General features: G+C 40.8%; 2 protein-coding genes across 10 annotated transcripts in view; one reads left to right on the top strand and one right to left on the bottom strand.

The window, feature by feature from the left end:
* LOC147026559 (RNA-binding protein FXR1-like) overlaps nt 1-10,007 on the top strand; it is a 58,978-nt gene extending 48,971 nt beyond the window's left edge. For 3 of the 4 annotated variants that reach the window (XM_085882095.1, XM_085882096.1, XM_085882097.1), the window contains 4 exons: nt 6,439-6,627; nt 7,066-7,158; nt 8,025-8,101; nt 9,002-10,007. In XM_085882095.1, coding sequence (XP_085738221.1) covers nt 6,439-6,627; nt 7,066-7,158; nt 8,025-8,101; nt 9,002-9,163 — 521 coding nt within the window. In that variant the 3' untranslated portion in view covers nt 9,164-10,007. The remainder of the gene's footprint in view (nt 1-6,438; nt 6,628-7,065; nt 7,159-8,024; nt 8,102-9,001) is intronic. The other variant, XM_085882098.1, reaches the window with a different exon arrangement.
* A 2,762-nt stretch (nt 10,008-12,769) lies between these two features.
* MPDU1 (mannose-P-dolichol utilization defect 1) overlaps nt 12,770-16,642 on the bottom strand; it is a 22,226-nt gene continuing 18,353 nt past the window's right edge. For all 6 annotated transcript variants that reach the window (XM_085882101.1, XM_085882103.1, XM_085882100.1 and 3 more), the window contains one exon: nt 12,770-13,494. In XM_085882101.1, the coding sequence (XP_085738227.1) occupies nt 13,304-13,494 (191 nt within the window). In that variant the 3' untranslated portion in view covers nt 12,770-13,303. The remainder of the gene's footprint in view (nt 13,495-16,642) is intronic.

The raw sequence follows: 16,642 nt of genomic DNA, 5'->3' as shown, positions 1-16,642 counted from the left end.
ACATTACTGTATTTCCATCTGTATTACCCAACTAAATTGCTATTTCCTTTTGTCATTCCAGATAATGTGGTAATGGTGGCGGTGGTGGTATTAGTGCTTGCCCAGTATGTGTAGTTGCTAGTACAATCGCAATGGAAGAACAAACCAGAGATGAAGCCGAAGAGCCAACTGGAAGACACTGTATAATTCACAAGGAACCACTGAGTATTGATCCAAATGAACAACTTACCAGTCCACAAAGTTTTGAATCAGGGAAAACCCTAATAAATGCTGCTCAAGTAAGAGATCACTCCCCTATACTTGACATTGCTAAATCGGTGACAGACAAGGAGATTCCAGTGATCTTCTACCATAGTCAATGCAGGAGCGTTTTCACGATGAAGAGATATCTGGAAGCCCTTAAACGTAAAACAGATCTAAGCTCAACTGAGGAAGCTGTTGCTGGGTGTTCCAATGCTAAGCGACCGGCAAGACGATCCTCATCAGAATCACGCATCTATGACAACACATGCATTTTCTGCGAAAATGTCAAGAGATACAAGGGAACGTCAACTCGGGAAAAACTAGTCCAATCTGCAGAGTTGAGATCGGACCAGAAGCTTCGAGCTTGTGCAGTCCGCAAGTGTGACACCACGCTTTTAGCCATAACGAGTAGGGACATAGTTGCTGCTGAAGCACATTATCATGCTTCCTGCTACAGGGACTACACAAGACCAGCACTTGGTCTCGATACAGAGCCTGCTCCTTCTCAGGAGAATGATATTTATCTCGAAAAGCAAGATGAATCATATGCAGAACTGTTTCATTATATATGAACTGATATCGTTCCCAACAAGCAAATTGTCAGAGTTACAACGCTTACAGAGAAACTGCGAACGATGATGTCTGCCAGAGGCATACATAGTCTAACAGAATCCACCAAGAAACATCTCTGTCGGAAATAGGAACAGGAGTTGGGAGATTGTATTCAGATTTTCGCTGACACAAAAGGAAAACTTGTTGTTGTACCTGATTGCATAACAATGCAATATATCGTCAGTGAGTATTGCGATATGGAAAAGGAGCTGAAAACTTGGAAAGATAAATCAACAAATATCTCGAAGATCATTGATCAGTCATCGTCATTTTTGAGAGCAACAATAAAGGATGAGAAAAAAAAAACCAACAACCTGGCCCTATCACCCGTCCGATGTGGAGAAGGAATCATTCACTGCACCAGAATATCTTTGACGGTTTCTGATCGGTCTACTAACTGGTGATCCAGAACATAAACACCCTTAACGGAGAGTAACAATGCTCACGGAATCCTTCAGTCAACATGTGGTATATGCAGTGACATGTGGTATGCAGAAGCCACCAAAACATATACTGCTTCCATACATGGTTAAAACACTCACTGGAATACGGAGTTGATACGGACATTGAACAGATTTGGCCATGGGATATCTTACTCTCAGCTGGAAGAAAATGACACAGCCTTGTGCTTACAGAAGCTCGCAGCTAATCTAAATCAGCAGACACTCATACCAACAAGTATTCAACCATATACGTTTACCAACTTGGCATGGGACAACATTGATAGATTGGAAGAAACATTGAGTGGAAAGGGAACGTCACATCGTGTGAATGATATTGTGGTACAGGCCAGAGTTTATGGACCACATCTTCCGAAACAAGCGCTTCCTGAGATAGCCAAGAAAAAGCAAAGATCTTTGGATGTCTCTGATCACGAATTGACAACATACATTGCTGGACAGCGCGTTGGACCACAGTTGCTCACAACAGACACGAGCATAGTAACAGAGTATACAGCTACGAACAAAAACCTCATCTGGATACTTGCTCGAATGACCGACGCAGAGAAGCAGCGCATATCAAGCTGGACAGGTTTCAATATAAACACCAGAGATTCTCTGACAGTCTCAAAGGATGTTGTTGGTTATATGCCCACGATCAATGCTCCAGCTACGGAATTGACTACAGTCGCTGAAATACTAAACCAGTCACAACTTGTGAGGACGGCACTACAGTTAGAGGAGATTGTCATAGTGTTGGACCAGGCATTATACGCTAATGCAGCCAAAATCATCTGGAAACACACTGACAAGTATTCACGAATAATTCTCCGTCTGGGTACTTTCCATATAGTCTGCAATATAGTCGCAATTCTCGGAGCTCGTTTTCAAGATGCTGGTCTCCGGGACCTGTGCATAGAAACAAACCTCACAGCGGAAGGCTCACTTGCCAGAATATGTATGACGTTCATTGTAATTTAAAGTAGCCCGATGCATAAGAGGATAGGTTCAATTTATAAGCATTATTTAGTATGTGTTTAATTTAAATGCCTGTAATCTGTGTCAATTGTGTTAAAATTGATTGGTAATAACGATGTATAATAACAAGGCGTATTTGTTTGAGAGATCAGTTAATGATAACATAATTATGATAAACCTGGAGTGTGCAGCAATTTTGCATGTATTATGAAATAAAATGTACCTGATGTTACATACCTACTTTAGGATACTAGCTAATACCAAAAATTACACTGAGATACCAAAAGTAGACTAATAAACCTAAAATGTTCAAAATCTGTTTTGTTCCAAAATATGAAAATTAGGGGGTATGGTTGAACTTTGCCAAAATATGTGTCCCAAACAACCACCATATTACAAAGTAATGATATATTCCAATGCAGTGGTTCCTTGCAAAGATTTTGAGGGGTCAAATGTTACTCTGGGAGTTTTCATTTTTGAAATATTGACAAAAACGTACAATGTGAATTCTGAACTCGAAGCGATTTCGGCCACTTTTTCACTAAATTTAACATATTTTTTGTCATTATATCAAAAGTTTGACAAATAACCCCCATAAATGTTCTATATTTCTATTACTATATTAGTTGGCATCCAGTATGCAAATTATTGGCACTCTGTGGTCCTTAAAAAAAAAATTTATTCCAATTTTAGCAAATATCACATTTTTGGGCGAAGCGAAGCGGGCGTATAATAATATTTCGGGTGATAAAACAGAGATGGCCGAGAGTAAAACACTGCTATCACATTTTTTTCATATCTCGGGACATATATCTTGTTAAAAATCACAATGAGCCTTACTCCATCTGTATGGTACCGACCAACCCCCTTGGCTCATAGCCTAATAGATATGCTTGTCATTTATTGATATTTGAATTGGTTTCTCTTGTTTCATAATTCCATATCCAATGAACTTGACACCAAATTTGCATGCAAGTTAATGGGAGGTTTGGAAGGTATTCCTTGCATTCTGAAATCTGTTTAGGTTCCCAAAAAACTGAAAAATAATGTAAATTCCAGAGTTGTTAAAAAAGGCCCTTTTCAGGGAACAAGTAATGGGTTAGCAACTGCAGCTGTTCTGCAGCAATGGAAGTAAATTAAGCCTTGAAAGTTGATGCAAACAATTTCTACAGGTGTCCTAACTCTTGTTGATTAGTTACAAACCCTCTGTCTGTATAAAAACAGTGTTGGAACAGACTGTGTTGCTGCACCCTCTGAAGCATTATTTGGACAATATTGCACTGCAGGAAGTCGTATATTGCTGTCATAATGGTGAGAAAAAGACAATCAACAAAGGAAGACAGACAGACCATTATAACCCTTAAAAGTGTCGGTCTTTCCTTTCGAGAAATTGCAAAGGAGCCAAGGTGTCAGTGAGTAGTTTCTTACACCATCAAAAGGCACTTGGAAACTGGAGGAAACTGACAGGAAGAGGTCTGGCAAACCCAAAGCCACAACACAATCAGAAGACAAGTATCTGAGAGTCAACAGCTTGCGGGATAGGCGGCTCACAGGACAGCAGCTTCAAGCTCAGCTTAACACTGATCGAAGTAAGGAAGTCTCAGTTTCAACTGTGAAGAGAAGACTTCGAGCTGCAGGTTTGACAGGTCGAGTGGCAGTAAAAAAGCCATTGCTAAGATGGCAAAATAAGAAAAACAGGCTTGCCTGGGCCATGAAGCACCGCCAGTGGACTATTGAAAACTGGAAGGTCTTATGGACCGATGAATCAAAATTTGAAATCTTCGGGTCATCACGCAGGGTTTTTATACGCCGTCGAGTTGGCGAAAGGATGGTTCCTCAGTGTGTGACACCAACTGTCAAACATGGAGGAGGAAGCGTGATGATCTGGGGCTCTTGCTGGATCCAGAGTCGGCGACTTGCACAGAGTGACTGGCACCCTGAATCAAAAGGGCGACCACAGCATTTTGCAGCGCCATGCAATACCCTCTGGTCTACTCCTAGTTGGTCAGGGGTTCATCCTACTGCAAGATAACGACCCAAAACTTACCTCCAGGCTATGTCAGAACTACCTTAGAAGAAAAGAACAAGACGGTAGGCTTCAAATCATGGAATAGCCAGCACAGTCTCCAGACTTAAACCCCATCGAGCTGGTTTGGGATGAACTGGACAGAAGGGTGAAAGCAAAGCAACCTACAAGTGCAACACATTTGTGGGAACTTCTGCAACAGTGTTGGGAAGAACCTTCCGAACAATATTTGATTTCCATTGTAGAAAGAACGCCACGAGTATGTTTGGCTGTTACATCTGCAAAAGGTGGCTACTTTGATGAGTCAAAAATTTAGATTAAATTTTGTTCAACAAAACGATTCCATGATTTCTTTTTTATCTGCAATTGTTTATTTGTTCTCTGCTTTACTTTCAGAGTGCATTTAAACATTAAACTGCTTAAATTTCAGTAAAAACTGGAAAAATGGGGGTGTTCTAAAACTTTAGACCGGTAGTGTACGTATGCATGGTGCTTTTAACAACTGAATAAAATTGAAAGACAACAGTACCCTGCAGTTGCCATGTCACCTCACCTTCTGTCCTGCATGTCATGATGATGTGCCAACCTTCATGAGTGGGAATGGATAAAACAAAGTTCATCAAAATACTGTTATAATTATAGCACGGCAAGCTATGAACGGTCAGTGGTGCGCTGTATGTGAGCAGTGCAGTCGCTTTTGCTCGTCCGTGATCTTGTCAACATGTGGCCCGAACCGAGAGTTACCCAGGATTCGGGTCTGTGATACGGGAGCGGTATTTGTTCTTGACATACTTCATACACTGTACTGCCAAAAAGGCTGATGAACTTGCGTGCTTGCGAAGCTCAGGAAAAGACAAGATGGGCAACTTCTGGAAGAAATCCATTATCGATGACATCTGAAACTGTCCATTCAGGTCCATACTTGCTTGCAGCACAACCAGCTCCGTCTGCAGATGATCAGGTGCAGTCATTATATCGATTCCTTGAACTGACGGTTCTCAGAATCAACCTTCTGCTTCTTACCCTCAATTGCTGTGTTCACTGAAATGAGGAAAGTATAGTCAGCACTGAGGAACATGGCCATGGTTGGTAGAGATAGGGAGGAGCTAGGTGGAGTATTTGTGTGCCATATATTTCCTGTATTTTCTCCCTTTTTCTCAATAACTGCAATCAAAAATCTTCCTTTGAAAGTATTTTTCATTGCTCCACTTTCACTATCTCCCCATCAGGAATTCACCACATGTTGTTCTTCACCATGATCTATCATGCTTCGTCTTTTTCTTCAGAAAGATTATTTTGTTCCTTTCTTCTGTTCCTTGTTGCTTTTGTTTTGATATGTGTTCTAGCTCTTCCATGAGCTTGACTATGTATACCAAAAAAAAAATCCATTGATGTGGGATGAGGTAGGATTTGCTCCGCAGCCCAGACTGATGCCCGCGGTCTGGATGTAGACAGCGGTCCGCCTTGTGAGGACCCTTGGTTTAGTGCACTTTTTTAATCAAAGAGAGGTTCAAAATTGTCATTTTCTCTGAGAATAGTTGACAGACGTTTCAGCTCTCGACTGTTCCATTTGATCCATCAGCTTCGTATGGTTGCCATTCCGCCTGTTATTCGAAGTTAACGAACAAAACCAATATGGAACGTGCTCGGAAAAGCAACGCAAGAATTCCTATGTCCTTTTTCTCAAGACTGCATGGGGTAAGGTGTTCTATGAACTCTAGTTTTTAAAATAAATGGCATTGCACACTTCTATTTTGGCCTTCTGTCCCACCAAAGGATGATTTGTGTTAATTGTCTGAACATGATGTAATTGTGATGCAGAGTAAATGCAACCTTCTCAAGGGTGCCATTAGGCATTTTCAGAACAATGCTTGACCACAAAAGCATTTGAGGTTGCCATTTTTTAACTCACCTGGACTTTAGTCCGGTGAGCTTGTACGATCGAGCAATGTCCGTAGGTGAATGGGTGGGTCAGTCAGTCAGTCCGTAAACACTTCAGTCATTATTGCTTGAAGCACACACAACTTTGATGAAACTTGGCCACAGGCTTCATATCCAATGCCTAACAAAGGTGGATTGACCACATCAAAATCTGCACTCATTCAAGGGGTCATGAGCAAGTATTTTGTTCATTCTCAGTGCTACAAGATCCTGATGGGAACCTGTTCAAGGTGCTTGACACTGAGACTGATCAGGCGGCTGACACGGATGGGAGCGAGGCCCAGTCACGGCCCAGGAGGCGTAGATCCAGGCGACGTCGTAATGATGATGAAGCCACACTTATGGATGCGGTCAGCGAATCGGACTCTGCATCCGTCACCGAGCCTGGTACGTGTATCATTTGTTGTGTTGATGACACTATCCACACTGGCCCTCCCCATGTTTGCATTTTTTTATTATTCCTGTAACAAGGATAGACCTTTAGATGTCCAAGAACCTTGCAGCGTTACCTTTTGTTGTTGTTTTGGTTAGTACTCTGCCAAAAGTAGAAATTGCAGTTGTTCAACAACCAGTATCTGTATTCAAGGTCACTCGATAATCTCAAGAATCCTGAGGAGGACACGTGTGATACACACACAAATACACCGTTTCAGCAGTGATAAAAATATTACATTTCTAATTGGTTGTTACCCCTTTAGATTTTACACATTTTGAATAACCATGTCAGCCATCTCAGTAAGGTTAAGAGCATGTGAACCCAGTGAGCTGCATAAATACAGTGGACTAGAGAGGAATGTGATATGGCATTGGGCGGGGCACCTCCAGAGAGCCAAAATGAGAGCAGGCCGAAGCGCCGAAATCGCAGTCGTCGGCGCCGTGTGCCTGCACCCAGCCCCACGAGTGTCGACAAACAGCCAGGTGACCTTTATGGACCGGTTATAGCTTCCTGCTCTTGTTGCACATTCCAGGCCACCAGAGTGATTTCCACATCGTTTTGTAAGTTGTTGTATAATGCTTCTTGAACATGTCGTTCAGGTTTGCTCAAAATAAAAATGGCAAGATTTTGGCCAAAGCATTGAGGTACAAATGGTGTCCAAAGTAGAGTCGACCCCATTCTTCCGTTCTTGGAGTGAGAGGTCGGGTGGGTGGAGGTGTTTGGTTCAACGGCACAACTCCAATTGTATTTTCTTGCAATGTATTGTACCTCTTGGTGGCCTTGGATCTCCTCTGTGTGATTTGAGAGTTGTACCTGACATATCTAATGCTAGCAGGATGACTTGCATGTACTGACATCTAACAGAAGTGATCCCTTTTACTTATAGTGGGGCAACTTAGCTAAATATAGCATAACAATTGTGCATTTTGTGAGGAAAGCACCAAATTTGGCACACGAGTAGCCTATCATATTATGAACAGATTTGGATATTGGGCCATCTCAAATTCAGCCGTTGATTGCTGTGGCAGTCATTTTCCACTGCCATCAAAAATTTTGAGATGGCCCAATATCCAAATCTGTTCATAATATGATAGGCTACTCGAGTGCCAAATTTGGTGCTTTCCTCACAAAATGCACAATTATTATGCTAAGTTGCCCCACTATTAACACGAGCAGTTTTACAGGTATCTACTCATTCACTTGGTTTGATACTCCCAGCGTTTCTTCCCTGTAACTTCTGTTTTTATTGCAGTTTTTTTTTGCTTGTTTGACGTTTTTCTCCTTTCATTTTGCCTTGACCCAGCACTGCTCTCATCATACCTGTTTTGATTTGATCGTGTATCCACAGTGTCCGTGGCTGATTACATATCGCGAGCTGAATCTCAGAGCCGGCAGCGCCTTCCCACAAAAGAGCCCATGTCACCAGTAAGGCAAAGTGCTGGAGGATGGTCATTTTGAGTTTTTTTTTTTTTTAAATAAAAAGTTAACATTTCTGATCTGTACAGTATTTTGATTCAGAAACTAAATGCTGTTTTTATTGCAGTTTTTATTGATATTTTAAGTGCATATGTTAAGCAAATTTGATTATAGGATGTGCATGACACTCAAGATGGGCCAAATTGCCTTTTTGTGTCTTGCGTCGAGCTTTTTAAAAAATTGCACATTTTTAGGTCATCTCTACCGAGATGACCAAATAAAGCCTGACCAAATGTCCGTACGTCTGTCAATTTTTCTTTCCGATCTTGATGAAACTTGGTATGTGGGTAGAGGTCGATGAGTGTTGCACAACGATATAACTTTTGTCCAGGGTCAAGGTCACGAGGTCACGTAAGTTATAAAAATCGCCATTTTCAAAACCTATCTAGTCTGCCATTCTACAAGATATTCGGCAACTGTTTATTGATTATGATAGTAAAAAATATTATCTTGTATCTAAATGGACAGATTTTTGAATTTCCTTCCCGTTTGATCGTCAGGTGATCTGGAAGATGGCCAAAAACGCCGATGAGATTCGCAAAGCAGGAAGGAAGGAGAAATGAAATATAAATAGAAAACACATTTTTAGCCTTTTATATTTATACATTTTCTGCCGAAGGTGCAGAAGTTTCAAAACCCGAAATGTAAACATCGGCATTTATTTTCAAAATAGAATTTCGTGCGCGCGCCAAAATGCCAAGTCATCTTCAACCAAACTGTGCAGTTCGAGCTGCGCAGTAGTCTTCGGTCATAACTGAACATTGAGAACTTGTGGTATTATAGAGATGACCGTCACCCCCACACCGGGGTAATTTTATGTTGTTGATTTTAATATGTGGAATGTTGCAGATGCCAGTGGATGTGGTACCCGAAGCTGCTCCGAAACTTGCCAACGGGCCGAGCGTCAGCGAGACACCATCTAAGCAGGCACGACCACCACGGGAGCGTGCTCCTCGCAAGGGCGAGGTGGCTGAACCAAACCAGGAAGTATTTATCAATGGAAACTCTTAAAAACACTACCGCGGAATGACCCGCCATTAATCACACCCTTATCCCACCGCACTGCGGTGCCGAGCTACTTCGCCGCGCGCTTTTGCGTTTTCGCGTGTGAATGTTAGCGACCGCCGTGGCTGCGTGTGCCTGTCCACTAATGCAATGGCGAAAGTACACGCCTGCGTGACGTTTGTGAATAAAACTTGCCGAGCAATTCTGTAAGGTGTGCCTTGGTACATAATGGTACGCGGATTCTTGTGAGATGGGAGGGGAGGAGTGAGGGGGAGGGTTTGTGGGTGGGATTGGGTAGGGGATAGTAGAGTTTGAGTAGATAGAAAATGAGGGTATCGGAGCATTGTTAAATTTGTAGATCAATTGCATACCATACTGTTTGAATCTGGCCAAATCAGCTGTGCAGAATTACAATTTATTTCAAAATAAAAACACTCAAAACAAATGCTAATGTAGAACTGTACACCCATTTTAAGGATCGTCTTTCATCAGGTCTGTGTAGGACTTATGCTGTAAACTGCTATTGCTGTCTTGTATCAAATGCCCGATTTATTGGCAGGAATGAATGTACAGATCACGAAGACTGCATCTCGCATTTAACAGGCTTTCTAGAATTGCCAAAAAAAAAAAAACTGTTACAGTGTTTGCGGCTAGTTTATTTATTCTTTGAGTGCAGTATTTATCAAACTGTTCAGTTGCATGTGTATAATTTTGTCTTGCGTTTCGGACGAGGGAAAGTCATTACATCCATTTACCTTCCGTGAGTAATGTTGGAACATGGTTCTGAAAGCACTGTTTTGGATGGCGTGCAATACACTGTATGCAAATAAAAATAAAGCTTAAGCAGTCATTTTTTTCCATTCTCTCAGGTGTTGTTATCAGCACTTTTTGCCACTTCCAAGTGTAAAATGCAAAATTTTAAGGGGATAACTCGGGAGGGATGGGGTGGGCTATTAAAATTGCTCGGTGGGGGTGAATTTGTTTATCTTGGTTGCACACAAATAATTTGGTATTGCATGCTTTGTTCATACCTACTATTTGTTTTCTTGACCCTTTGTACTTTGAAGGTATGTCAAAATCACAACTTTGCCTTGGTTAAGAAATTGCCTTGACTTGATCTTTATGCTTGCGAGTGGTCTTAAAGTGAAAGTAATTGTTTTGTTTTTTAATCTGAGGATTGCGATGTTTGAGCATCGCTTAGTTTTTCACTTATAAAGCATAAGGCAATAAATAAAATTTGATTTCCGTGAAGCCAGATCCTGTCTTCAGGGGTCCATGATCAGTTATGAAAATCACACGATGCTTCACAGCCAATCGGGAGCCAACGAAAGCAAGACAACTGTATAATCGGCTACCGTATAGCTTGCTTTGTCAGATCCATTTTATCATGTGTGGGTTTGACTCTCAGCTTGACTCGAAACTTGCCCTGGTGCTTTGCAGGCAGGGTTGTTGCAGCAAAGAGTGCCGGCCATTGGATAGGATTTTGGTCGGAGGACTCGTCTGTCAGCATTGATTACCGTTGGATGGTTAAGCTCCCAAAAAAAACATGTTTTGAAAACATTGGGTGATTGTTGCCAACAGATTGACTAAATTCCTGTCATTCCATTAGTAAGGAAATGGAAAACCAGTGTTGGCCTTCTGTTCCAATACAGCACGGAACTTTTCCTGAGACAGTTTGAATGAATGAAATTAACGAATTTGATTATTGAAGGCCATACACAAAAAAAACAGCCTTTTAATGTGTAGTGTTAAACAATGGACCAGTGAGTGCACCTTCTCTGCTTACTGATGTGAAACACCATTTCTTTCATGACCACAATTATTCACTCCTTGTGGGGGTGACTTGGGAAAGTTTTTGGCCAGTCTTTCATGAATAGGCTGGCTATGCCTGGCATTTGACTGAAGTTGACAAGAATTTGAAGTTTTGCTCTGGTGCTGGTGAGAACTCTGTCTCTGTCTGTCTCTCCACATCTTTCACATCCAGTAATGACAATTGTCGGCAGACATGTCTTCTGGCTTGATATCTACATGAGGGATGGCACACGTAGATGAATCGCCCTGCATGCGAAACACCAGGGTGATAATTTATAGCTGGGTCAAGATCCGAACTCAGGTTCGACTGCTCAAATGCGAGTGCTTATACCTCGAGGCTATATCCTTCCATTGATGTGGCACAATACTCCACACTACAGTGTGGAAATACTTTGAGGGAAGTGAAATCTATTTTTCGTTCAAGGTTGCACATTGCCGATTGCCACTATTGGCTCTGATTACATTTTCCACAATATATTAGGAACGACAGGTGATCTAGATAAATAGTTTAGTTTTTTTTTAGATGTCAATGTTGCTGGAATAACTTGAGCTGAAATCGTAACTTTCTGGAAATGTACGTGTGAACTTAAGCTTCGGGAAAATCTGTAGGTATGGACACTGTTTCATTAGGTGTAGATAGTTAAACAAATGCTATGCATGAGTGGTGAGAAAAGATATTTGTAACACTCATGGGTCACCACCTGATCGGGCCTGCCTAAAATTGTTTTTTTTTATCAACACTGTTCTTGGGTTGTCGTTTTAGAATGTCTTGTTATCAGCAATATCTTGTTGATTCAAACAATGGCTTTATTTTGGGAAAGTCGGTGTCTCAGTTGCCAATGGAGTTCAAAATAAGCTCCTGTGATCAGATGGCACTGCTTATGAAATCATTCTTGGGTTAGATGAAACTTCATGAACCCTTCATTCAGTATTTTTATCTCAATGCTTCGTTTTATAATGGTTCACCCACCTTATTTTATCATTTTTTTTTCCCAAAAAATAAATAAAGATGACATTATTGCCTCAAACTTGACATCAATTTAAGATTAGGTGAACTCTTCCTTTTATGGATTGAAGCATTTTTGTTATGAGTAGACAGTCCCTCTCCCCCATCCCTCCTTCAGCCCAAAACAACTTTTCTCATGGGGGTGAAGAAACATAAAGCTGGGGAAAATGTGAGTGTGAAAACTCCAGAGAAAAGAACCAAGTGCCACGTTTCATTGGTGTGGGCTATTCTTTCATGGTTGAGACAAAAAAAAGAAAAACCTGACTCGAGGTAAGGCCTACAAAACTTGAGGCATCAGTAAATCATTTTGTGAAGGTTTCCCCCCCCCCCACCCCATTTCTGGATAAAATATCCAAATTCTATTTTCATGTACCATGCATGTTCGACACGTCTCCAGAGCGTTTATGCTGCTAAAGCAGTTTTGTGGCCATCTGTCCAGGATACTCTTGAGTGAGCAAGAATTTGGAATTTGTTGAATGGTGCTGGAGACAGTTCACCTACCCTTAAAAGGACACCATGGGATCTTTCACATGCAACAGGTAACGCTGACAGATAAGACACCCACTTTCATGCCCACGCAAAGGACGGTAAGCACGTAGATAAATCTCCCTACCTGTGAAACAACGGAATGACAGTTTATAGCTGGGTCGAGATTCAAACCAAGGTTGACTCGAGGCCAGTGTGCACCTCTCGGCCATCCTCCCAGCCAAATTACGTTTTGATCATAGATTGTTTTTGTTACACTGACCACATCTACATCACCCCACAGTAGCAAACCAGGATTGGTTGCTGGAAAAGTTCAAACCATTTAATAAAATAAAACAAGCAATGACCTTGTACCTTTGTTACAACATGTTTGTATGTCATGCTTCATGACTTACAGGTGCCACTTCCTTTATTCAGCATTTGACCTCTGTTCTGCACAAATTTTAATTTTCAACTGCTTGGAAAAAAACAAAACCGCAATATTCGAAAAGATCAATTGCATGTTAACTAAACATGCTGAACATCCATATTGGATGACATAAATGTTATTTCATCAACACCCCTACGAGACAAAATGAATTTGGTTTAGATAGCATTATACACTAATCTGGAAGAATTTGCAGCAGTTTTCAATATGTACAACATCCATAACAATAACACTATTTACAGATGAGATGAGTTCAAAAAATTGCTGGTCCAAATACCGCAGGTTTAACAAAAAAAAATGCTTATATATATATATATATATATAATGCATGAACCAATAATTCCTTGCACACCATAAATCGTGGCAAACTTCAGTGAGAGGAAATCAAATTATATTCCAATGGGGAAATACATTTTCAAATCACACGATATCTCTCTCCCCCCGTGGTGAAGACGGTACAGACCATTGCCCAGCACAGCAAGAGAGCTACTTCTTCTTCTTCACAGCTGGATGCACATTCCAGTAATATAGTAGCTGCAACACCAGGATGCCATTGCAGCTCGATGCAACAACAAACGTGAGCACCAGTAATCCATCCCCGGTTTCCTGAAACAAGACGGCGATAGCAGCTCTTGAAGGCATGCCCAAATGTAAGTAGATTTAACACCTGTCTTAAAACCCCCTTATCAAAAGTCCTCATGCAAATTATTTATATTTTTAGATCCTTGTGGAGGATCTGTCTTACTCACATTGTTGTTCTTGTGGACTTTTTTGTTTCACAGCCTACAGTTTTCATCGAAACTTCCTGAAACTTGGCGTATATATGTAAAAGTACCATGTGCAGACAGTAACCATCTCCGATTTTGAAAATTCCTCCTCGAAAAAAAAAAAAAAAAAAAAAGTTATGACGTCAAAATATCTCCGCTAATGGAAATCGCCTAAAAAATTATCTCAAACTAGGCAAGCTTTTTGAATTCTGTTTGTGGGAATCGAACCGGGCATTAGCAGAGATGAATTGGTGCACATATGATGCATCGCTATGACGTCATATCAATTTTTATGATGTCATTCCTATTTTTTTGTTTCACAACCCAGAGTTTTCATCGAATCTTCGTGAAACTTGCCATGTATATGCAGAAAGCCCACGCGCAGGCAGTAACCATCTCTGATTTTGGAAATTCTTCCTAGAAAAAAGTTGACGTCATATCCCCGCTAATGGAAATCGCCTATACCATTATCTCAAACTTGGCAAGCTGTTTGAATTTTGTTTGCGGGAATCAAGCCGGGCATTAGCACACAGATAATTTATCGCAAACCTGATACATCACAATGACATCATATTCGTTTTTATGACGTCATCATTAAGAGGATGAGGATCTTCGCTAATTTGAGCTTGTTATGGCTCGTGATGTGCAAACAATGCTGCTTTAATTTGAAAGTTAAGATAAATCTTCGTAATCAATCTTTAAAATAGCTTTTCTTAGTGATAAGTTGAAGGAAAAGATTTTTAAACGAAAAATATCTCACACACCCCATTGCTCGCCATGCCTCCCATCACTTTGCTTACTGATATCAAGTGTTGTCTGTCAAACATATTGCATGTCTGAGTGTCAATGAGTAGGTAAAATGAAGTAAAACATGTGAAAAGGATATTTTATAACACGTTACCTTCACCGAAGGAGAGGGGATTGTGTCTGGGTCTGTCTGTCTGTCTGTCCACACAGAACTGTCGTGTTTTTCTCCGCAACCGCTTGTCGGATTGAGACAATTTTCACCATAGGTGCGACTGCTCATGTAGAATGTTCTAATAATTATGATGTCATAGGTCATGTGGTGTGGCAGCCATGTTGGAAAAACTTTGGACCTCTGTATCTGAAACCACACCAAGGAAAAAATTGAAACTTGGCACATGCCAAGTACTCATGGGGAATAAGTGATATTTTTAATGACATCATAGGTGCCTTCATTATGACGTCATAATTGCATATGTAAAATGCTGCATCTGATCAGTATGAAAAATTTTGAGGGTAATTTAGGGATAAAATAGTCCAGAAAGAAAAAAAATTGATGACGTCATTGGTCACATGAGTTGGCAGCCATATTGTTTAAAAATGAATAAATAAAAACCTTTAAAAATCGTCTTCTCTGAAATGGCGGAACAGATCGAAGTGAAACTTTACATGCATGACCGCCTATCCATGAGGAACAAAATGTTAACACATGACAGGTCACATGGTTTGGCAATCATATTGGATTTCCCCTAAAACCTACAATATATTCTTCTCCAGAATGGCTGTAAATATTGAGGGAATACTTCACACAAATGTTCCCCAAGACTTGGGGATACCAGGGTGGTCATGAATAATTGATGTCACATGGTCTGGCAGTCATGTTGGATTGAGCAAAAATATTTAAAAACTTTTCTCTTGAACCGTTTAATCAATCGACGTGAAACTTCACAATTATGATGTAGTGTTGATGAGGAATAAATGTTTTAAATTTCAACCTGGTGTGGCAGCCAGAATTAATGTTTTTGAATGTGGGTTCTTTGAAAAAAAAGAAAAAAAAAAGCCTCATTTGGCTGTGCCTGGATGAATTTGAAGGTAAAGGAGTAGCAGCTGAAACGTAAATTTGATCCAGGTTCCTCCTGATGACTAAATCTTTTCTTTTTTGCTTGTTCAGGTTCCTTCTGACTATTCCAATGCAGTACTATACCTATTTGGTCTTCCATTTGATTTGAATTGAATTTATTTTAATCCCATTCTGAATTCAATTGAATAATAATAATAAAAAAGCGTTATGGGTCAGGGTCGAGTGTCTGATCAAAGTGGGGTTGTATCAAAGCAGGACATCTTGGTTTCCGGTCATCACTGCTTGCAGTTATAAAGTGGCCGTTCTAATTGTCTCATTAATTACGTAACACCATTACACAAACGCCACACAAAAGTCCTGACGAGGGTCTGCAATCTCTAATTGCTCTTTTTCTTCTTGTTCTTTGTGTGCTCATCCATGTGCTTTTATATTTGCTATAGCTTCAAGAAGCATTACAATGTTTCCTTCTCTGTGTCTGGGCTGGTAGGACAGCCAAGAGGTATGCACACTCTTCTACAAATTCTCGAGCTTGGGTGTGAATTCCAACCCAGCTATAAACTGTCATCCCGGTGTTTTACAGGCAGGGCGATTCATCAATGTGTCTGTGTGTGTACCATCCTTCGGATGGACATTAAACTGGGCGTGCATCTGCCGGCATTCGTTGATGTCCACATTAAAGATTGAAATAGTGTCTTTCCTGAAAAGTCGAACATTCGCCGACATTCCAAAATTCCTGTTCTAATCTCACGTTCCCCTAACAGCCCAAAGGAACCAAATGCAAAAGTGTAAACTTACAAGGGGGTCACTGTGCCCCTGAGCTTGGCATGTGGATGGGTAGTGGTTGTAATGTTGGGCAATCCTTCCATTTTGTTGTCAATGTTTTCTGCTATTGCAGAATAATAAATGGTACTGATGTTAAAGCGACATTAAACCTTGAGGTCTCGCTTCTTCCTCAATCTCGGAAACGGGCTTTTAAGATTGTGATTAAATGAACAAATTTTTGTTACAAGCAAATCGATTACCACATTTCCATCAATACCTTTTTTTATTTTATTACAAGCAAGGACCCCCATAAATTCTGCACAATGTAAAATGGGACTTCAAGTCCTCAACTCCCCTTCCCCCCCCCCATCTGAGGCCTTTACACCCCTCCCCCCCCACT

Source organism: Eptatretus burgeri, chromosome 5, assembly GCF_056783735.1.
Source record: "Eptatretus burgeri isolate ZD-2024b chromosome 5, Ebu_testis_v1, whole genome shotgun sequence".
Taxonomy (NCBI): Eukaryota; Metazoa; Chordata; class Myxini; order Myxiniformes; family Myxinidae; genus Eptatretus; species Eptatretus burgeri.
This window is presented reverse-complemented; position numbering and strand designations above follow the sequence as displayed.